This window comes from Phacochoerus africanus, chromosome 3 (assembly GCF_016906955.1).
Source record: "Phacochoerus africanus isolate WHEZ1 chromosome 3, ROS_Pafr_v1, whole genome shotgun sequence".
Taxonomy (NCBI): Eukaryota; Metazoa; Chordata; class Mammalia; order Artiodactyla; family Suidae; genus Phacochoerus; species Phacochoerus africanus.
The window spans coordinates 1,333,026-1,355,175 of record NC_062546.1 but is presented as its reverse complement, the minus strand read 5'-3'; the positions used below and the strand labels follow the sequence as shown (position 1 = coordinate 1,355,175).

Below are 22,150 nucleotides of genomic sequence, written 5' to 3'. Positions count from 1 at the left end.
CCCCCGGGTCTCGGAGGATCCGATGAAGCTCCTGGGAGCCGGGAGCGGAACGTCTGCCCGCCGACCGGTCCCCCGAGGCCTGGCTCGGAGCCCCGCAGCGGCGGAGCGGCACGTTCGCCTCCCCGCCTCGGCAGCCAAGGCGTCGGGGTGGCAGTGCCCGGTTCCCCTTGCCGGGTTGTGACGTTAGCGGCCTCCCTCGAGCCTCGTCTTTAGGCTCCAACGGACTTTGCCTCTCCGGGTGTATCTTTGCGGGGGCGGGGGCTGGGTTGCAGGGGCTGGAGGTGTGCCACCCTCCGTCTGGGGTCTAGGTCGCCCCTCGAGGAGCCCCAGGAATGGCCCGCGGTGCCACCGGGCCCCCCTCATTGACGGAAGACGAGACCGCGGGTCTGAGGGGAGAAGGCACCTGCCTGGGTGGCAGGCGGGCGGGCGGGGCCAGGGCGGGGCCTTCAGCCCCAGGCAGAATCCTGCACCTCCCACGGCAGCAAGGCGACCTTGAGTGTGGGGAGGAGGGCCGGCCTGTTTCCTCCTCGGTACCCAGGACCCCTGACTTCAGAGCCTGTGGCTTCCTGCTTCAGGTGTTGCCTTCTGGAACCTCCAGGAACTCCCTTGTGTCTTGGGGGGTGGGGGGAGGGAAGCAGGGTCCTGCAGCCACCTCTGTGCCACTGGCTTGCTCTGTCCAGCTTTCTGCCTGTGGGCTTACTTTTCCTTCAGGTAGGCACAGTGATTCCGACTGCAGGATGCTGTGGGGGTTGACAGGGGCGCCTGGAGATGGGGTACTTGGTGGGATTTGCCCAGCCTCTCCGTGGATGCTCCTGCATGGAACTGCAGGCAGCACTCACACTTCCCTCTTCTGAGCAGGTGCTGGGAGTGGGGGCGGAGCTCCTGTTTGCAGGAGGAGGCTGGAGTCAACATCCATTAGGGCTCCAGGGCCTGGCTCTGCTGGCCAGCTCTTACTAGCAGGAGCACCTGGCAGGTGGGGGCTGACCCACTGGTAGCTCTTAGTTAACTTGATGCCAAATGAGGAAAACATAGGGGACATGGACCGTGTTACTGCCCCTCAGCTCCGAAACCATGCCGTCTGCTCGGGATCTGTCCCCTGCCAGCTGCACTGTGTTGGGGTGCTGCAGGGACGGGGGTGGGGGAGGAACCGGATCGTCCAGGTTCTGGCGCCCTCTCTCTCCCCAGGCTCCCGGAGATGGGTGCCCACGGGCCAAACCTGGTCTACTAGTTGGATGTGAATGGAGCACACAGGTTTTGTTTTATTGCAGAGAAATCAAAGCAGCCTTTCACAGCTCTTAACAGTGGGACACGGCGTATACGTGCGCCTGTGCTCACAGGGGCAGGGCGCCTGGATGTCTCTCTTGGGAATTTAGTCCCTCTGGCCTCTCAGACAGGCAGACAGGCCACAGTGAGCAAGGTGGCGGCCGTGCCCCCACTACTCAGACCTGTGCCCCCAGTTTGCCCCAGGCCTCACCCAGCCTAGGCATTGACCTGTGTCCTGCCTTGGCCTTGGAAGGGCCAGTTCTCAAACCTCACGTGCAGGGGCACTGCCTGGGGAGCTTCTTAAAACTCAGATTCCCAGGCCCCTGCGGTTCCTGGTTCAGTGAGTCTGGGGTTGGACCCAGGAACCTATTGAAGCGACCTCCCCCCCATGGAGGCGCTCTGAGACCGCCTCCTACAGTGACAATGGCAGAATATCTCCCAGTGCTGAGAGTGGAAGCCTGGCTGAGCTGCCCTGTGGCCGTGCAGGTGGCTGACAGGTCAGCGTGGGCGTGGAGCCAGGACTCAGAGGTGTCGGTGAGGAGGGGGCTGTTCTGTTCCTGCAGCCCTCCCCAGAGGGTATCCTGGTCACTGCAGTGCTCTGCGAGCGGGCTGGTTTGGATCCTGCCCTTCAGAAAGGCAGTGACCCCCGCCCCCCGTCCCTGGACGCACTCAAGAGCCTCATGAGTCACCTGCCCTGGCAGGTGCATGCTCAGCTGACCCCCGACCTTGCCAGCTGCACACGCCATCCTTCTTCAGACTTCAGGTCTCCGTGCCCTGGGACCCCTCTCTGCCAGGGTGCTGCACTGCCGCCTGTTGGGCTTCCTGCACCCTCACCGCCCAGCACCTGTTTGTGGGACTCCACAAGGGGGCGCCCCAGACCGCCGCTCTGAGCTCCACCCCTTGAGGATTGGGCAGCTAGGCGCTCAGCCCCAGGCCCAGGGGTGCTGTGGAATCTGGGTGGGTCAGAGGAGGGGCTGCTGCCCAGGAAGGGCTGCCTGTGCCCAGCAGGGGTGGGGGTGGGGCTGGGCTGGAGGCGGAGCCATCTGGGCCTCTCTGGCTCCTACTTCCCCCGAGGGAGCAGATATTGGGAAGAGGGTTGCGGGCGCAGGTCTCAGATGGAGGGGGTCCAAAGGCCAGCCGTCTTGGCTTCCCAGTCTCTGGATGTGGGCTGGGACCCAGTCCTCTCTGCTCTGCTGGGCTCGTGGTGTGGGCTGTCTTGGCTGCGGGCGGTCAGGTAGGGACACTATGGGGAGGGCTGTGGTGCCCCTGGGTCTCTTCCCAGCTGCTGGCTGAGGGGCTGGCTCCCCAGACTCCTTCTTCCTCAGGACGGCTTCTTGGAGGCTGTGGGAAGTGGGCCGAGGTCAGGCCAGGAGGCATGGCAGTGGCCTTGCATGTCTCTCTTGCAGTGACGCTGGGCTCTCGCCCAGGGCCTCGTGGCAGTTTCTGGGAACTCAAAAGCCCACCCTGGCAGATCTGACTTGTTCCTGACGGAGAGGGACCCTGGAGCAGGGGCCCTGAGCGGATGTGAGCTAGGGAATTGGGGGGAAGGGTGGACCTTTCCCCAGGCGCGTCGTCCTGGAATCGGCTTGGCCCCAGTGCCTCCTTGCAGAGGGTCTGGGACATTCTGGATAAACCCAGCTCACAGGAAACGCCCTCAGAGTCCCTAAGACGTTGGTTTGCTGCCTCCACGGGCCTGCCCTCTGGGGCTACAGGGGAGGCGCATCTGGTCCTTGAGACTCTTGCAGGTGGGACCCGCCAAGATGTTGGGCTTCAGGTGCATCTCTGATGCAGAACCAGCTCTGGGTCAGACGGGCCAGGCTGGAATCCTGACCCCACGAACCAGCTCCATGACCTTGGGCAAGTTACTGCACCTCTGAGCCTCAGTTTCCCCGTCAACAAGACAAAGATCCTTCCCCACTGGGCCGGGTCATGAGGCCCAAAGGCACTCAGGACAGGATGCCACTGAACCTCTCCACGGGCACAAGATTCAAGGACGCCGCCCCTGGCGCTGAGCCACGTGCCGCAAGCTGGCAAGGGCTGTGTCCTCACTGATCACCCTGTGAGTTCTAGGGCTGCCTGCTGGGGAGCCCCGGCTGGGCGGGCAGGTGGGGGGGGGGGTGGCTCGGCTCAGGGTGGAGGCTGGGGGCTGGCGGGGCACACCGCTGCCGCTGTGCCCACCAGGACAGCTTCCAGAGGTGCCTAGGAGGAAGTGCCACGAGATTACACGGGCGTGCCGGCCTCTACCGCTGGCCCTGCAAACAAGGCCGCGGTCACCTTCCTGGCAACAATGGCGCTTTGTGGCGGCCACAGCCCAGCTGCAAGGCCGGCCTGCTTGGAAAAACACCAGGGCCGCATCCCGTATTAGCTCGGTTGTTCAAAGGCCCTCGCGGGCGCCTGGAGGCCCAGCCCAACTCCCACTGTGACCACAGCAGGGCAGGGGGGTGGGCGTCTTGAGACCCTCGGCCGGGGTGGGGACGGGGCACGGGTGCCACCCTCGGCAAACAGGTGAGCAGCTCCCCACCCCCAGAGGGAGCAAACCGACCCACCCCCAGAGGGTGCTGCTCGTCTTTGGAGGGTTCTGGAATCCCTACCTCCTTCCAGGTGGGACTGGGAGGGGGACAGGGGTCCAAGGCCATCAGGCCTGGGGGCTGCTCGCAGCCCAGGATGCCCCCTCTGCCCTGTGATTACGAAACCTGTGATTTATCCTGCTGGACCTCCTGCTAGCTCGGCTACTGCCCCCTTTCCGGAGGGCACTGATGCTCGGGCAGGAGGGACTGGCCCTGGGAGGAGGAGGCGAGTCAGGGTTCACCCCGGCCTGACCCGGCCCTCTCCCTCCTGGGCCGCTCTGGGAGAGGCCCGAGGGCTGGCTTCTGGGCTCCAAGCAGCCAGAAAAGGGGGCGGGGGCGCTGGTGCTGCGGCTGCGCCCCCCTCACCGCCCCCCCCCCCGTACCTTTGCTCCATGGGTCGGGGTCCGAGGCCCTCTTCCTCTTCTGCTGCAGGCCCCGTCCACGCTCCTTGGCGCAGAAGCAGCTGGGCCCCTCCCCCGGGGCGCTCCGCGAGGCCCCCGCCTCCACGTCCAGGCCCACCTGAGGGGTGTGGGGTGTGGTCATGGTGAGGACCCGCCCCCAAGCCCGGGCGCCCCGGTGCTGGCAGCCCCACCCTCGGCGGGGGGCCGGCACCCACCTCACTGTCGGAGGCGTCCGACGCGTCCAGCTCATCCGACTCCAGCTGCCGCACGTCGGCTTTGAGCTCTGCAGGGCGCAGGGCGTGGGTCAGGCCAGGCCGGGGGCCTGGGAGTCCAGGGAAAGCACGGGCCCCGCTGACCTGCCAGACTGGGGCCGGGGGTGACCAACTCTGCAGATGATGAACCTGAGGCCCTGAGGGGCTGAGGAACCTGCCCTAGAGTCAGATCCAGGCCCAGTGTCCCCAGCACCCGTGCGATGTCGCCACCAGCTGGGGTGTCCCCCGGCTCGGTCCTGGGTGACAGATGCGCGACCTGCTCCAAGGCCCTCATTGCTAGAACGCTCCCCCTCCACCCCCTGTGGTCAGAAACGTGCCCTCCCCGGGCCCCCGACGCCTTTCTGGGTCTGTAGGAGGCAGAGGGGGTCCCAGACCCAGGGTTGGGTGGACCAGGCCCAGGGGGCTGAGCTGGGTCCCACAGTAGGGCCTCCGGCTGATGCCGCCACTCGCCTCTCTCCTCGCCGTGGTTCCTCTCCCCGTGTCCCCCCGACTCATCCGCACCTGGGCAGCCATCTCCCTCTGGCCTCTGCGAGCGGGGGGGCGGTTTGGGGCGCCCTCTGTCCTCATCTGTGCCACTGGGAGAGGGCAGGCTGGGGTGGGGCCCTGGGAGACAACGTGGGGGATCCTGGGGGGAGGCAGAGAGTGACCTGAGTTCACGTGAGGCCACCTCCTTGCCCCCAGACCAGCCTCGGGGCAGCCCTGGACCCTGTTGGGGGCTGCAGCGGGGGCTCGGCATGTGCGTGTAGGGTGCACCAGGCTGGGCGCACTGGGAGCTGGCTGGGTGGGGCTGACAGCACCCTGGGGCAGCCGGATGCTCTGGGTGGAGGCCAGGAACAGGGCTGGGGCCCTCACCGCCGGCGTTGGAGGCCCTTCCGACTCCGGCCCTCTGGCCCCCTTGGTGCCATTGCTGAGTCCTTGGGCTCCAGGCTGACCAGGTGCCTCTGCTCCCTGGGGCGGCTTGGGGCTGGGAGTGTGGGCAATCGGGGGGCTGAGGGACCCCAACAGGCTGGCAGGCTTGGGGGTGCTGTCCCGGCCCCGGCCCCGCTCTGAGAGGTCCAGGGGCTTGTCTGGGGCACTGTCTTGTGTGGCTGTGGCCTCCTTCCCACTGGGGCTGCCCGGGGCTGTGGGCTGTGGGTGCCGCCCTCTGGGCAATGCTGTCCTGGCCGCCTCGCCCTCGGGTCCCTCGGAGTTGAAGCTGGCGGGCGGAGAGGGTGGCGGCTCCCCCGGCACTGGCTGGCCCCTCATCCTGGGCCCACGCATCCGCCCCCGTGCCCGCAGCTGCTGGGCCAGGAGCAGGTGCAGCGCCCCCTCCAGCTGCGAATCCCGCACGCCTGCCAGGGTGCCCGGCAGGCCCAGCAGGTCTGCTGGCTCCTCCCAGGCCTCGGCCTCCCCAGTCTTCAGGCCCTGGGGCTGGGGGCCACTGGGGGCTGCGGCAGGGGCCCGGGGACTGCAGTAGGGGCTCCGAAGGTGCAGGGCCAGGTGGCGGTTCAGGAGGCAGAGGCGCTCAGCCGGGAGGGGATGCTTCAGGGACTCACAGGTCTTGGCCGCGGGCTGTGAGGGCTGCAGGAAGCTGCGGGCAAGGAGAAGCCGGTGACCAAGGCCCTCAGGTGGCCCTCATTTCACAGGGAGGTGAGGGGAGCTGCCCTCCGAGGCCTGGGGTGTGGGAGTGGGAGTCACACGGTGGGGAGAGGATGGGGGGGCAGCTCCTGGAGCTTGGCGATCGTGGCCTGGGGCTCTGAGAGGGGACCAACCCTCCAAGGCCGCTCCGGGGCATCAGCTGCCTGTCCGATCAGCTGGAGCGCCCATCCCACCCGCGCACCCCTCGCCCCTCTCAGACACCGAGAGCGGTCTCGGTCCACGTGAGAGGCTTTGCGTGGCCCTTCTGAGGGGGGTTGCAGGGCTCGGGCCCCCTCCTATCCCCACGACCCCCACTGGGCCCCGGCTGTTCAGAAGGTGGCCGTGCAGAAGGTACCTGGGGAAGCCAAGCCCGGAAGAGCAGGAGCTCCCGGAGGGACGGGGTGGGGGGACTCCCCGGGCTGCTGGCCCCTTCTGGAAAGGTGGGACCAGGATAGAGACTGGGCGCCCCACGCAGGCGGCACCTGGTGGTGGCGGTGGGTGGGGCCTCACCTGTCCAGAGGGAGGCTGTGCCCGCAAGGTGGGCTGGGTGGGCTGCTCCTGGGGGGCGGCAGAGGGGGCGTCCCATTGGCCGAGCCTCGGTTGGCGGAGCAGGCCCGGGACCCCGGCCGCAACACGGCGATGGTCCCGTGCAGCTGGTTGGAGATGTGTTGGGGGCTCTGCACGGGGTGGACAGGTCAGCCTCGGTGGGGGTCGGCGTGGACCTCTGCCCTTTCTCTGTGTGACCCCTGCACCTCCACCCAGGCCCCATGGGGCTCAGGGGCCCTGCTGGGAGGGGGCACAGGCAGGTGCCCCGTAGGATGGTTGGGGTGCCTGGCACAGAGCAGGGCCACCAGTCTCCCGTCTCGGGCTGCCTGTGAAAGGGGAGTGCGCCTGGGTCCCCTGCCCTCACCATGTCCGGGGCCCGGGGCTCGGGCAGGTTGGCCCCCGGGGAGATTTTGGCCACGGGAGACGTCCTGTACCCCACCGGCCTTTCTGTGGGGGAAGAAGCAGAGGCGGGACGGTTGGGGGGCGCTCAGAGGGGCAGCTCAGCCCCGGCCCAAGGGCTCCTGGCCCTGGGGGGCCCAGCCTGCTGGCCTCCCCCGCCCCCACCTCACCGTCTCCCTGGGGCCCGCCCGCACCTGGGTGGTTGTCCTCTCTCTCCTCGTGGCCTCCCAGCGGCTTCTCCGTGGTGGCCTTCTGGGCGCCCAGGGAGGGGGGCAGCCGGGGCGATGGGGGGTCTGAGGAGCCCTCCCTGAGCGGGGGCTTGGGCCTGTCTCCAGAGGGAAGGCAAAGATGGGTGCTGAGGGAGGCCAGCGCCCTGGGACCCCCAGAAAGACTAGGGCACCTGCCCTCCTGGGGACCAAGCCGCCCGTGTGGGACACTCCGGTGACCAGGAAAGACAGTGGGGACTAAGCTGCACCCTCCTGGGGCCTTTCAAACACCGATATCCCGGTGGAACCCAAGCGGCAGAGCCGCCGTGGGGGCTGGGGGGCTCCCTTCCCAAGGCACCCATTACTCGGTCCTGGGCTTGTGGACCAGGGCAGGTCACGAGTCTGTCGTGGGGTGATGGCAGGTGGGAGCCGCTCTGCTCCACCGGCTCTTGGGGGTACGTGGATTGGGCCTGTTGGACCCAATGCCTCCCCCTTGCCCACCCCCACTCACCCTGGACCCCGAAGCCGCTTCACCTCCTCCTTCAAAGTGTCGTTCTCCTCCTGCAGCCGGGTCAGCTCATTGGCTGCAGGAGACACGGATTAGGGGCGTGGGGTGGGGGGGAAGAAGGGCAGGGTGGGGTCTGCACAGCCCCCAGGAGCCCCCCTCTCCTGCCCCCAGTGGGGATTCCAGCCCTTGGCCCAGGGCCTGGGCTACAGCAGGTGCCCCCGAGTTGCTTGCTGCCCGCGTGGGTGGGGGGGGCGCAGAGGAATACCACCAGCCTGGAGGGGCCTCCCCACCCCCAGGACCGAGCTTGTCCCTGGGACCCCCCCCCAAGGGAAAGGGCTGGTCCTCGTGGGCAGGACCCCGGGACCCTCCTCATCACAGGCAGCGGAGGGCAGGAATGCCCCAGCCCGGGGGACTGGGGAGTGGGGGGGCTGTTGGGGCCAGAGGGGGGCACGGGGCGCAGGGCTCACTGAGGAGGAAGACGTGCTGCAGGTTCTGGAGGAGGGTGCTCTCGAACTCCTGCTGCTTCTTCCTGGCCAGCTCCTGGGTGACCATGCAGCGGTCACACAGGCCAGCCCGCAGCCTGCGGGGCGAGGCGGGCAAGAGGGCCATGGAGGGCCGGGGGCCTCATCACCTGGGACCTCATTGCCCACGCTCAGCATGTGCTGTGGGAGCCCCGCCTGGTGGGTTAAGCGTTTCGTGTGCGTGGGGTTTGGGAAGGAACCTTGAAAGTACAAGGTTCTTAAGGCTCTGAGAAGTCCTGCAGAGGGGAGACCTCCCTGGCTGATTTACTCCAGTTCCCCAAACTCATTCTTCACAGACCCCTTCTCGCCCTCCCTCCACCTGCCGCCCCCACCATCGTGGGGTGGCCATCAGGTGCGCCCCCACCTGTTCTCCAGCGCACGCAGGTTCTCCTTCAGAGCCTTCTGCTGCTCCCGGAGCTGATGGTTCTTGGCACACAGCTCCTCCACCCTCTGGGCGTCCCTGTGGGGGGGGATGAGCCGAGGGGGGGAGGTTCTTCTCTGCCAGGGAGCCCCTGCTGCCCCCCCGCCTGCCTCCGCCCATGGCCACTGGCTTAGGTCCCGGTCTGGGGGGCGTCCTTGAGGAGTGGACCTCACGTGGGCCATGCCTGACCCAGCGTGCCCAAGTGCGGGCGTTCAAGGCCACCTTGGTGACGCTGGCTTGTCCACGTGCCACTCACAGCGCCACAGGACTACTACGCAGGCTTCTGTGAAATGGGGATACGGGGAGCACGCCCCCAGGTCTCCAGGACTCACCGGGGCTGCTATTGATAGTTACTGGGACCGGGTGGGGGTGGGGCTGGCCTGCGTGGACGCGGCGTGCCCAGCCCCTGGAGGTCCCTGTTCCCTCGGGTGGGCTCCACCAGCACCCTGACACACAACCTTGGACGGGCGACTCCCCTGGGGCCCCCTCGCATTGCAGGGTGATGGTGGCACTCGTCCCCGGGGCTGCGGGGCGCGGCCGGCTGCCGCCCTTCTCGTCTGTTTCCCACCGGGCCAGGGCCTGACCTCACTCACCGGCACCTCTCTGAGTTCAGTTCCAGAAGCTTGTTCTGCAGGCCTGGAGGAGCGAGGAAAGGGGCAGAGGGTCGGGCCCAGCTGTGCTGCCACCCCTGCCACCCCCGTGGCAGAGCCAGGGCCCCTCCTGTCCCTGGGTGTCTGGCGGGGCCCTCTCCAGACGCCCACTGCCTGCCTGGGTGCCCTCCTTGGCTTCCTGAGGCTGCCCCCCACCCCAGGGCTCCCAGTCCATACCCTCTGCCTGCCCCCCACCTCGCCTCTGCCTCACGGTTGCCTGGGGACAGGCCCCTCCCCTCCCGGCGGCTCTGGCTCTGGTGGGAGGGACCCTGATGCTGGGAGTGACTACCCCCTTGGCCAAGTCCCTGGAGAGTTCTGGGGGACACTGCCAGTGTGGAAATTAAATGGGCTCTTGATGGAGACCCCAGCAGACGCCCTACCCCCCACCTGCCTGGGGTCCAGCCTGGGCCCTAGGCTAACCCATGCTTCCCCATCCCTCTGGGTCTCTGAGGAGGTGACCCAGGCCCTTTGGGGAGGAGCCGGCCCAGGCCTGCTGCGGGGGGGGGGGGGGGTGGGGGGGGGGGCGGTGCGGGGTGGTCTTTGGGGGAAGCAGGGATTTCAGTTCCAGTTCTTGGAAGGCTCCAGACAGGCCCCTGGAGCCTTGAGACCCCATCCCAAAAAGTAGGCGACCTCTCGGGGGACACTGGGGCGCCCCACCCTGGGTGAGAGAGCCCCACCCTGGCCAGAGCTTCTGGCTGTCTGCAGCCAAGTCGGCTTTTAATGTGCGCTCTGATGCGAGCTGATCATTCGGGCACTGCCCCTCCAGGGCCGCGCTTGGGCTGCTGCTCCGAGGCCCGTCGCCGGCACTTTGCAGCTCCGGGCTCTGAGTCAGGACTCTGCTTCTGCGCCTGGAGGGCGAGGTGCCCAGGATCGGAGGCGGCCTGGGGAGCCCCGGCTTGGCTTTGGCCCTTGGACCGAGGTCCAGGTGAGGGGCGGCCCTCCCCAAGGCGCTCACCCATGACCTCGTTCTCGTGGATGTCTTTCAGCCTGTTGAGTGACTCCACGAAGCTCTCCATGGCTCCCCACAGCGCTGGCCCAGGCCCCTCTGTGCTCCAGGTGCAGGGACAGGCCCCCGGCCTCGACCGCCCCTTGGGTTCCAGCCTGTGGGGTAGGAAGTGGGGTCAGGGCCACGGGGCTCAGCGAGGGCCTGTGGGCTGCAGGTCTGGCAGCGGCCTGGAGAGGAGGCGGGTGCCCGTCCCCGTGGGTGTGGGACCCCTGTCTTGTGGGCCACCCCACGGCTCCCACTGGGTCATGTCCCCACGGGAGGGGGACATTTGGGGATGGGACATCGCCCCTTAACCTCAACTCCCTAATCTGCTTCTCCCAGCAAAGCAGGGGTCTGAAGGCACAGGCTCAGGCGCGCTGCGGGGCCTCGATGGTGCCCGTGGGCCTGCTGCTCAGGCAGACCGGAGACCAGCTCACCGCCAGCGGGAGTGAGCAGGGTGCATGCACCCAGTGGGGAGACCACTCAGCGGGGGTACAGGTGCCCGCCGTGGCATGGGTGACCCCGGGGGGCCATGGTGGGCAGGGGTTCTTTGGGGGCCAGCTACCCATTTCCCCTGCAGGACCTGGCAACCCTGCATCGGCGGGAAAGCCCCTGGCCGCCCCTCATGGCCTGAGCCCCTTTCCTGCTTGGGCTTCACATCCGCGAAGCCTTTACCGAGGATGAAGTGTGGGGTGAGAGCCCACGCTGGGAGCTGGACAGATTTTGCCTGTTGCAAGCGCTGGCCCCGCTGAGCTGTCCTTTCCTCCCTGTGGCCGTGGCCACAGTGCCCGCCTAGTGGGCATGGGGCGAGCATCCTGCAAATGAGCAGCTGGCCTCCTGGAACTCTTGGCTCCTCCCAGCATCCCGCGCTGAACTGTCAGCAGCAGCTATGCCCGGAACCTCACCATTCCCTGCTTCACGGTGCCCGCCTGGGCCCAACCACCGCGGGACCCCTGGTGTGTTGCCTGGGCCAGCTCACTGGCCTCCTTGCCTCTGTCCCGCCCCCGAGGCTGCACAGGCCCTGGAAAGTGTGGTCAGAGTCCCCCTGGGCCCCCTACAACGCACTGAAGAAGGGGCGTGGTCTTGCTTGCCTTTAAAATTGGCCCGGCCACAGCCCCCAAACTCCTGCTGGTGAATGTCTGGTGGTGGCTCCCTGACACCCAGTGCCATTACAGGGTGACACTGCCCAACGGGGGCCAGACCCAAAAGCCAGCCCACTGTGGGATGTACGCACACAGAGCACAGGAGGGGCTCTTGGAAGTTGGGGTGGTGGGTGTCTGGGGTGACGGGGCTGGGGCATCACTAACTGAGGGAGCAGACCCTCCCTGTGACCTCAAGAGGAGCCAGGGGCCGGGGCCAGCTCCCCAGGGAGGCTTGACAGTGGAGTCTGGCTCCTAGCAGGGTCCTTGAACCCCAGCTCAAGTGTCAGAGCCCTGGGGAAGCCTGGACTTCGGGATGCAAGGCTGGGCCCGGCAGGAGGACAGAGAGCAGTTCTAGTCCTGTGTCCCGCAGTGGCCACGGAAGCTGCCTGGTCAGGACCAGCTGGGGTGTGCTGGAGGGCGGAGCGGTGGGGAGGCGGGTCTCCCCAAAGTCCAAACTCGTTTCAGACTTGCCTGGCCTCTGGGGCCCTCCTGAGCGATGGCCGGCAGAGTGGGGGTGCATACTTGCTGGCTCTGTTGGGTGGGTGAGGGCTCTGGGGGAGAGGGGAGCCTGGGAGGGTCCCCCACTCTGGGCCTGGAGCCAGAGCTCACCCGCTGAGGGATGTCCTTGCGGGCTAGGGGACAAGAGGCCGATTCCAGAGGCCGGGGGAAGGCCGGGGCTCGAGGGGGTATAAATGAGCATCCTGGCCCCACTTCTGGAGCCTGTCTAACCCTGACCTCACCGCAGGGAGCCCACTCACCAGATGGGGAAACCGAGGCCCAAGGAGGTCAGGTCACGCTCCCCGGCTGCCCAGTGGGAAGTGGGTGGTGGGGCTTGAACCCACTTGGGATTGAGGATGCCGTGCCCTTAACTGGCGTGGACCAGGGACGCGCCCGAGTGGCCCTGCTGGGCAGTGGGGCTCCTGGGCGCTGCGGTGGTCGGGGCTCTGAGCTCGGGCTTGGGCAGGCGGGGCCTGTGGGCCGGGGAGGGGCTGAGCCGCTGTGCCTGAAATTCCACCCGGACCCGCCCGACAGGCAGCCCTTTCCCAGCAGCCGCCTGCGCCTGCGCCTGCGCCTGGGCTGGGCCGACCAGCAAGGAGCAGCCTCGGGGCGCCTGCAGTGCCCCTGGGCCAGGAGAGAGAGAGGCTGGGCGGGCTCTGGGTCCGAGTGAGAGGCCGGCATTTTTCCGATGACATCACTGCGTGTGGAGGCTGGGCTGGCGAAGGCCCAGGCCGTCTTCCCCTGCCCCCAGACTGGGCTCCTCGTCGTTCCCCAAATGGCCCAAACCATCTGAGGGCCCCCCCGGCCGCATCTCTCAGGGTCTCTGAAGGGTCCTGCGTGCTGGGCAGGGGGATGCTCAGACATGGCCCTGTAGGAGGTGCTGGGAGCAGCACTGGAAGGCGCACATCCTGCCAGGAGCCCTTGCTTCCTAGGGACCAGCCCTCTCCAGCCCAGGTCACAGTACCATGGGGCCGCTGTGACCTCTCTGCTGGGCTGGCAGGCGACAGAAATGCATTTGGCGGAGGCAAGATAGCCCCCCCGCCCAGTTCCAGCCTCCACCCTTGGAGCGTGGGGAGGGTCCGGGGAAGCGGGAGGAGGTGGAGGGAGGCGGGTCCCTGCCCGAGGTGAGGTCTGCCAGCCCTGGGCTTTGGGCAAGAGCTCAGTGGCTGTGGGTGGGAAGAACCCGGGCTGGGCTGTGGAAGTGCAACCAGTCTCCCGCCAGGGGCTTGGCGGGCCAGCCCCTCGGTAGCCCCGCTCTGTTTGCCAGGCGTGGGGGGCTGGGATCTGGGAACCCAAGGCAGGTGAGCTCCCCCTCAGGCCTGGGGGCTTCTGGACACAGACGCCAGGGTCTGGGGTGGGAGCCGTGGAGGTGCTATAATGAGGGGGCGACGCCCTCGGGGGGCGGGGGTCTGTGCGCAGGAGAGGGTGGCCTACATGGCCCACCGGGGTGAGGGTAGTGGGGGAGCGGAGGCCCGAGCTCTGCTCCTAAGGCCCCCAGGGGTGCCCCTGCCCCTCCATGCTCAGGCTGGAAGGTCCGTGCTGGGGTCAAGGACCCGGAAGGAGCAGGTGGGGGGAAGGGCAGGTGGGTCAGCCGGTGGCCCTGCCCACATGCCACTCACACTGGGCAGAGTCAGCCCAGGCAAAGGCTGTCCAAGCCACCAGCCCTGGTGTGTCCCCGTCCTGCCTTTCCCCTGTGTCACTCGGGGAGGCCTTCCCATCTCCGGGCCTCCTTCCTCACCTGGGGGTACTTCCAGCCCCATGTCAGTTGGTCCTGAGGCTCTTTGCAAGTAATGCGTGTCCAGGTGACACCTGCCCGGACAATGCCTGTCCTAGGGTCCACTGAGTCGTGGTGGCTGTGCCTGGGGAAGGTGCCACCTGGCCCCCATGCATGGAGGGGGCCACTGAACCCCTAGCTGTGGCCCTGGGCCAAGCGTGGCCTGGCTGAACAGAGAAGCCCATGAGGGTGAGGGTTCTTGCCCTGCTCCCAGGCCGGGTGCCCCTGGGCTCCTTCCCTGTGGGGGTTCAGCTCCAGCAGCCCCTGGGGGGCGGGAGTGCTGAGCCCCCGATTCTGCTCTTTCTCCCCACATAACATGCCAACGATAGTGGCAGTAACCGCGGTCTCCCGATTGTCTGCCCGCGTGATTGGAGCCCACGCGGTCTTTGCGGAGGTGCCCACTGTCCCACTCTCTAGATTCAGCCACTGAGGCCCGAAGCAGTGGCTCCGGTGTCTCTGCGCGGCCTCTGGGGGGCCCCCCCCGGTGATGGACGAAGCCCCTCCATGGCAACTCCAGCCATGGCTGTGCCTCGGTGGCCTGGGCCACAGCGTGGAGGGTGGCTTGCCCCAGCCCAGCTCTGGAGGCTGGAGGGCATCTGTGCCCCTTTGGCCTGTTGGGATGGCTCGATGTGGCGGGCGCCCAGTGACCCATCAAACACAGAGGTGGTCACTAGCCCACGAAGCCCCACATCCAGGTGCCCAGCAGAGGCTCCCTGTGCAGTGCTTTTACGGGGCACACAGCTGCCCACCGAATGGCCAGGGCGGCCCCCACTTCACACATGTGGAACCTGAGGTTCAAAGCAGTGTCACCGTCCAGTCATCAGTGCAGCCTCCTATGACCTCCTGGGCTGGTTCAGGTGGCAGGTTGAGTCCAGAGAGGGGCCACTCCAGGGCCCCTCTGACACGCCCGACACAGAGACCCGTGGCACTCGTGCACATGTGCGTGTGACATCCACACCTCCACCATACACGAGTGCACGCCCAACACAGACGCTGTGCACGTGGGTGCCACCCTCGGCCACCTCCCCCGCCACGCACATAGCACTGCATGGGCGCCGGGAGAGCTGTGCACGCGTGTGCACGCCTGCACATGTGCACACACGCAGAGGAACCAGGCAGGTGTGCGCGTTCTTGCTCAGTGAGGCTGAGGTGTCGCTTCGTGGCTCAGATAACAGCGGGCCCTGCAACCTGACTCCTTAGGGATGGGCAGCCCTGGGGGCCCGCTGTGCCCGAGCTGGCTGCCTTCCTGAGGCCTGGCTGGGGACACTGAGCAGGACCTGAGTCCCCGAGGAGCCATCCGTACTGCTTCCCAGGGGGCACTGAGCTGGGGGCAGCCGAGGGTCCCATGACACCCAGCCCCGAGCCGAGGCTGGCGGCACGGTGCTCTGCCCCTCTCCCCCCGGGGTGCACCCGCTCTGCACCGTGAGGGTCTAGCAGTGGGCAGGTCCAGGATGAAGACCTGGCCATTGGTCCATTCTTGGTGCCCCCAGACCCTCCGCAGACAATGGGGACTCCCTGGCACATCTGTGCCAGGTCCAGCCTTGGCTCCCCCAACCCCTCTGCCCAGGAAGCTCACTGAGGCCCGCATTCCCACTGGGCCTCCTGGGCCTGGTGCCCCCAGCAGGTGGCCGGCCCCACCTCCTACTCAGTGAGCAGCCCGGGCCTCCACCTCGGGGAAGACCGCCCCTATGGCGACCCCAGACCACGTGCCCCCTTCCCCTGCCCCCGACGGCAGACAGGGTCCCATCCGGGGGTCCCCTGGGTACTCACCCGGCCCCTCGTCCGCATCGACGTCCGTGGCCCTCCCCTTGGTTCCGATTTGGAGCCTCCCGCCTGCGAGATAGAAGCCAGCGCTGTGAACTTGCTTGGGAACAAGACATAATTTTGGCCAAACCTGCTAGACTGGTTTTCAGTTCCCGGGGCCAGGAGCAGAAAGGAGGCAGAGACTGCTCGAAGCTGCCCAACGGGTTCTGCCATCCCCGAAAGTGGCAGAACGGGTCGGTCTGAGCGCTCATAGAGGTTGGATTGTTTCTCTGTAATTACCGCGTGGCCTGCGCCTCTGGCCAGCCGGCTCACGGGGAGACCCTGGACTTGAGGGGCGGGTGGGGCCGCAGGGGCACACCAGCGGGAGCAGGTGCATCGGTCCCGGTTGTCACCTTGGGGCGGGGGCGGGGGGCAGCTGGGGCCCCTGGCCCCGAGGGCCCCCTCCTGCCTCTCCCCCTGGCTTCCCGAGGGCTGGCCTTTCCAGCCTCAGTTTCCTTGTCGGCACAGTGGGGACGCCGAGGGCAGGCCTGTCCCTATCGGAGCTCAGCAGACAGAAACCCAGAAGGGAGGTTGGCAGTGGCCCTGTCGGGAGGCCCCCCACCCAGCGCTACCCCCCCATCCCAGCCCATGGAGAGCAGGCGGGGGGCCAGGTGGCCAGGTGGGTGCGCATCTCTGGGAATCAGGGTGGGCTGGGGTGCCCTGTGGGGCTGGGCCCAGGGGCCGCGGCCCAGGGTGCAGGAGGAGGCGGTCATTGTGGTTTTCCGTGTTTGTTCTCCGCTTGGCGACACGGTGGCAGCACTCATGCAGAAAAGAGCTGGCTTCCGAGGGCCGCAGCCGCCCCACACACCGCCCCCTGCCCCCTGCCGCCTGCCCCCAGGCCTCCCCGGAAGCTCCCTCTCCCAGCCCCCAACCCTGTGCCCCCCTCCCTGACCCTGGCAAGCCCCCCTCGCGTCGCCATCGCTGGTTTGTGCAGGAGCTCCCCCGAGGGTGCCCAAGTGAACCCCAGGCGGTGCCCAGGTCTCCACGGAGGAGGACCGGGCTCTGGGCCAGCAGCCCTGGCGAAGTCCTGGGATGCACTTCCTGCTGAGGCCCCTGCCGGCCCTGGGCTCCCAGGGGCGGAGCTGTCAGCCGGGCACCCCCAGGCTCCAGCCAGGCCCTGGAACTTTGCAGTGCCTGCGTGCCCTGGCTGAGGGGGTGGACGTGGGAATGTGGGCACAGCCTGGCCTGTGGGGACCGTGTGTTCCTGCATGTGCTCACCCCTCGGCTTGTGTGTTCGTGGGTTTGGTATGTTCTCGTCGTGTGGCTGGTGGGTGTCAAGGTCACGAGTGTGTGCCGCGTGGCTTTGCGTGTGTGGGTCTGCGTGTCCCTGCGGAGGGCGGACCCTCGCATCGGCCAGCGGCAGCCTAGCTGCCCTGCTCCCCTCCCCTCCCCTCCCCAGCCAGCTCTGAGCCCTGACTCTGCTCCTTGAGAGCTGGAGCACCTGGGGCCAGTTACCCAACCTCTCTGAGCCAGGGTCTTGGCCGCAAATTTGGCTTCACCTGCTGGGCCAGGGTCCCCCCCCCCCCAGGTGTTCATGGTGCTGGCCAGCGGATGGGCCAGGACACAAGCTCTGGGTTTCCTCAAGGTCAGCTCACTGCCACCCCACAACCCAGGGTCTGAGGTGCTCCCAGCACCACGTTCAGTCGGGTGAGTGGATGGACAGCCCGAGGGCGTCCACACCACTGGTCGGGAGGAGAGACTTCTGACACCGTGATACGGTCAATGTCAGGCGTCCCCCTGGGGGTGTCGCCGACCCCACTGATGAGAGCCCAGGAAGGAGCCTCTGGTCCGTGATAGCCAGAGGCTGCCAGGGTCCAGGGGGGCCAGGGTCAGGGACACGCAGCAGGAAATTCCTGGGAGGATGGAAAGGTCTAGATTCTGATTGTGGTGGTTGCTATTACAGGGGAGGGCTAGGTGGACAAAATTCATCAACTTACACTTAAAAAACGTGAATTGTGTTGTATGCAAATTACACCCCAATCAAGTTTTTGAAAAAAAAAAAAAGCTCTATTTATTAGTGTAGTTTTAGGTTCAAGAAGAAGGGACACTGATGTCCCGTATACCCTCTCTGCCCACCCACCCACAGCGCCCCCGTCACGCACGTCCCCTCCAGGTGGGGCCTCTGTTGTGACGGCTGAACCTGCACCGGCACGCCATTGTCCCCAGGGCCCCCAGTCTCCCTGAGGGCTCGCTCGTGTGCTGGACCTGCTGTGGGTGTGGACGCGGTGCAGGGGTGCGTGTCCACGTGGCAGTGTCACCGTGTGGTCTCCCCGCCCCGGGGTCCTCTGCGCTCTTCCTGTTCACCCCCGCTTCCTCGCCGCTGCAACCCCTGAGCTTTTTCCTGTCTCCATGGTTTTGCCTTTTCCAGAACTCGACTGGGGTTGAAGTCACCAGTTCTGTCCCCTGTCTGGATTGTCTTCTTTCACGTAGTGAAAGGCACTTACGTGTCCATGATGTCTTTTCACGGCCGGGAAGCTCACTCCTTTCCAGTGCTGTTCCTCTGACGGTCGTTCGGCTCTCCCGCTCTGGAGGGACCGCAGTGCATTTATGCATCCCCCACTGAAGGGCATCCTGGTTGCTTCCAAGTGTTGGCAGCTGTGACGACAGCGGCTCGAAGCACCCGCGTGTGGGTCCTGCATGGACATAGTTTTCAGTACCTTTGGGTAAATATGAAGGAGCGTGATGGACGGACTGGATGAGAAGAATAAAGCTGATTTTTAAGAAGCCGAGGGAGTTCCTGTCGTGGCGCAGTGGTTAACGAATCCGACTAGGAACCATGAGGTTGCCGGTTTGATCCCTGGCCTTGTTCAGTGGGTTAAGGATCTGGTGTGGCCGTGAGCCGTGATGTAGGTTGCAGGTGTGGCTCGGATCCTGGTGTAGGCTGGTGGTTACAGCTTCGATTCCATCCCTAGCCTGGGAACCACCATATGCTGTGGGAGCGGCCCTAGAAAAGGCAAAAAGACAAAAAAAAAAAAATAAAAGAAGAAGCCAAAATGCTCCTTAGGGCTGGGAGCTGGGCGTGTCCATGCTCTGCCTGCAGCGCTGGCCCCTGACTCCTGCCCTGGCTGCCAGTCGGCCCCAGCCCTGGCCTGCTCTGGCCCCACACAGCCCCTCTGTGCATGGGGGCCTGCTCTGGGGCAGGACACAGGTGCTGGCCTGATGTTCCCGGGGTGCCTTGATTTCTTTCAGGCTTTGTCTGGGATCTGGTGTGGCCCCCGGGCTGTGGCGAGGCCACGGCTCCCACCCCGTCTTGGGAGGCCGGTGGCTGGACCTGACACCTGATCCCGTCACCTGCTCTGGACCACCTGTTTGCCGGGTGGCTGCGAGCCCAGGAGGAATAAGTGTCTTCCTGCTTTGCCGCAGCTCTCAACAGCTGTCCTTGGATGCGGACCAGCGGCCAAGGGTGCTCCTGCCTCAGCCCCTCCGCCCTGGCCCCACACCGCGGAAACTGAGCCCAGGCCCGTGAGGGGTGCTCTGGGCATCACCCAGTCAAGCATTTGAGCCGGGATTTTTCTGGGAGCTCACCTTCGCCTCCTGGCCCCACACAGCCCCTCTGTGCATGGGGGCGGTGGGGGGCGGGGGGTGCCAGGCGGGGGAGCCTGGGGGGAGGGGGCCTTCCCTGGAGGAGGTCCTGGAGGAGGCAGGCCCTCCCCCCTGGCGGGGTCCCAGGCTGCGCTTGTCTTATCCGAACACCCTTAGGAGTTTCTCAAACTCTTCCCCCACCTCTGTGTTCGTATCTGGCCCTGGGGGCTCGTGGCCTGGGGTCCATGATGGGCTACCAGGTGGGGGGGGGGTCTGAGACACCCTGAAGTGGGTGAGAGAGTGGGCGTGCTTGTTTCTCTTCTTTCTTTCTTTGTTTTTTTCTTTTTAGGGTCGCACCTGCACATGAGGAAATTCCCAGGCTAGGGGTCACATGGGAGCTGCAGCTGCCGGCCCACATGGCAGCCACAGCAACGCCAGACCCAAGCCGCCTCTACAACCTACACCACAGCTCACAGCAACTCCAAATCCTTAACCCACTGAGTGAGGCCAGGGATCGAACCCGCAACCTCATGGTTCCTAGTCGGACTTGTTAACCACGGAGCCACGATGGGAACTCTATCCTCTTGGGTTTTTTATTTTTCTTCATTTTTTAGTTTTATTGAAGTATGTTGATTGACAAGGTTGTGCTAATTTCTGCTGTGTGACAAAGGGCTTCCTCGCTCCTCAGAGCGTCTGGGAGGCGTCTGGCCTGACGGGGGCGGCTCCGCTGCTTCCATCTGCTCCCTCTTCCCTCCCGCGATCCACACCCGCTTCGGGGCTCAGCCCCGCCTGCACAGAGACGCCCGCTTCACAGCGCGGATACGAGGAGCAAATGTGACCGTATCTTGGGGAGTGGGAGAAACGCTGTCCAGGCTCACGGGAAACGCACCGACCCTCAATTCACCCACCCTGCAGGCCGACTCCCAGTCTTCAGTTTCAGATTGAGGCCATGGAGCGGGGCGTCAGGGCAGCTCAAGGGGACCCCTGCACCGGTGCCTCCTCCCACCCCAGGGGGCTGGGGCTGGGGCTGGGACTGCGAGCGGGGCTCCTGGGCCCCCAGCCCTGCTTCCTCGGACAGCTGGAGACAGAAGGCTGGCGGGGCGAGGCTCCTGGGCTTTTATCCATGTGCTGGGAGGGGTCGGAGATAAGGCTTCAAAGACTTCTGCGAAAGTACCTTTAAAAGCAGGGCCTGTTGTGCCTGCTGTTTGTGTTACTGGATGGATAGATGGGGTGGGAGGGGACGGGGTGGGGGGAGGTAGGGGTCACCGGCCAGGCCAGGCCGGGGGCAGCCCTGTAGCCCTGATAAATGTGTCACCTATTAATGCCGCAGAGGGGCCTGCGGTGAGGTCTGGGGCCACGGTCCCCTCTCCTGTCTGGCTCTGGGTGGCCTGGCTTGGGGAGGGGCCTGGCCCGGGCAGCTGGGAGGGCAGAGGGGGCCTGGGATTTCTTGGGAGAGGAAAAGGGTGAGGCCCCCAGAGCCCGCCCTCCACGCGGCCTCGACCCTAGGCGCCCTAGCTTTAAAATTCCTTTCTGACAGCAAGAGCTGCGAGGATGACCCACCTGGCGAAGCAGCAAAGCAGCACGAGGAAGGCCGAAGCCTCTTTCTGTGGGGACCGCGTGTCCTCCCCTGGGACCTCCGCTCGGCCTGGCTGTGCTTCCTGCCCGTGTCACCGCCTCCCTCTGCCTTTTAACCGTCTGGACAGCGTAGAGCCCAGGGACACGCAGCGCATCCCTGAATCTGTGCAGCTGTCACCCCTCATTCCAGCGCATTTTCATCACCCCAGCAGGAACCCCCGGCCCCGACAGCAGCGAGGCTGCCCTCTGTCTCTGTAGGTTTGCCTGTTCGGACGCAGCACGTAAGCCGAATCACTCCCTGTGTTGTCTTTGGTGGCGCTTTTGTCACTGAGCATAACGTTTCCAAGGTTCATCCACACCAAGAGCGAGTTAATGCTCCTTTTCACGGCCGAATGCCATTCCCTCCAAGGAACAGATATTTCATGTATCCCCACCTGTCGAAGGACCCGGGGTTTTTCCCACCTTTCCGCTGCGGTGGACGGGGCTGCTCTCAACATTCACCTATGTGGTTTGGGTGGGGTTTTTGTAGGGCCACACCCACCGCATGTGGAGGTTCCCAGGCTGGGCATTGAATTGGAGCTGCAGCTGCCGGCCTACACCACACCAGATCCTTAACCCACAGAGTGAGGCCGGGGATCCAGCCTGCGTCTTCATGGTTCCTAGTCGGGTTCATTTCCTCTGAGCCGCAACGGGAACGCCTCACCTACACGTTTTTGACGGAACACCTGTTTCCAGTTCTCTTGGGCAGCGGCCTAGGAGCAGGAGGGGTGGGTCATACAGTGACCTCAGGTTTAACTTTTTGGGGAGCTGCCAAAGGGCTCAGGGTTTCAACAAACCAGAAGTGATTTAACTGAGCAGCGAGTGAGAACCACCCGCTGCCTTTAGCACCGTGTTTGGGTTTCGCACACCCTCATGTTGGAGTCAGCGGGGTCCTTGCTGAGAATGGTTGCTCGTGTGTCTGTGGCGGCGTGTGAAAGGCAGGTCGGGAGACGACCAGCCTGGACAGAGGGCGGAGACAGATGGACAGGGAGGTGGGTCTGCGGATAGCTGGCTGGCTGGATGGGGAGGGAGTGGATGGACAGGACCGACGGCCAGGCTAGTGTGGACACCGGGACGCGGCAGGTTGGAGGTGAAACCCGGGGGTCTAGTTCTTTCTTTGCTGCCCCCGCGGCATGCGGAAGTTCCCGGGCCAGGGGTCGAATTCTCACCACAGTGGTGACAATGCTGGATCCTTAACCCACCGAGACACCAAGGAACTCCCCTGGGGATCTAGGCAGAGCCGCTCTCAGGCTCATCTTAGAAGCCTGATGGCCCGCATCCCATTCTCACGGCTCTAGGTTCCCTCCGTGTGAACCACCTCGCCTTCCCATAGGCTTTCCTGCTGCTGCCGTTTCCAGAGGGGTTGTCCGTCCGTCCGTCGTGTGTCTGTACCACGTCTCTGAGCCCACTGCCCTGTCGATGGACATTCAGGTTGCTGCCC

The 22,150-nt window shown here is 65.8% G+C and overlaps 1 protein-coding gene and 1 long non-coding RNA gene across 5 annotated transcripts; one reads left to right on the top strand and one right to left on the bottom strand.

Moving 5' to 3' along the window:
• Positions 1-1,233: 1,233 nt before the first annotated feature.
• On the bottom strand, positions 1,234-15,732 carry RBBP8NL (RBBP8 N-terminal like). 4 transcript variants are annotated; one of them, XM_047770699.1, is made up of 14 exons: positions 15,541-15,727; positions 10,327-10,472; positions 9,315-9,357; positions 8,665-8,760; positions 8,247-8,359; positions 7,783-7,855; positions 7,260-7,390; positions 7,031-7,113; positions 6,631-6,797; positions 5,356-6,073; positions 4,954-5,128; positions 4,447-4,514; positions 4,214-4,349; positions 2,448-2,604 (listed from the first exon to the last, which is right to left on the bottom strand). In XM_047770699.1, exons 1-14 carry the CDS (start codon positions 15,648-15,650, stop codon positions 2,585-2,587), a joined length of 2,079 nt encoding a protein of 692 aa, XP_047626655.1. In that variant the 5' UTR covers positions 15,651-15,727; the 3' UTR covers positions 2,448-2,584. The 4 variants fall into 4 exon arrangements, with proteins under 4 accessions (XP_047626653.1, XP_047626654.1, XP_047626655.1 ...); XM_047770700.1 differs by having other exon boundaries at positions 5,005-5,128; positions 15,541-15,726; XM_047770697.1 differs by having other exon boundaries at positions 1,234-2,604; positions 4,954-6,073; positions 15,541-15,732.
• Positions 15,733-15,970: 238 nt separating this feature from the next.
• LOC125122021 (uncharacterized) lies at positions 15,971-18,299 on the top strand. The gene is made up of 2 exons (XR_007133677.1): positions 15,971-17,220; positions 17,942-18,299. It is a non-coding gene; the product is annotated as an uncharacterized LOC125122021 (long non-coding RNA).
• The last annotated feature ends 3,851 nt before the right edge of the window (positions 18,300-22,150 follow it).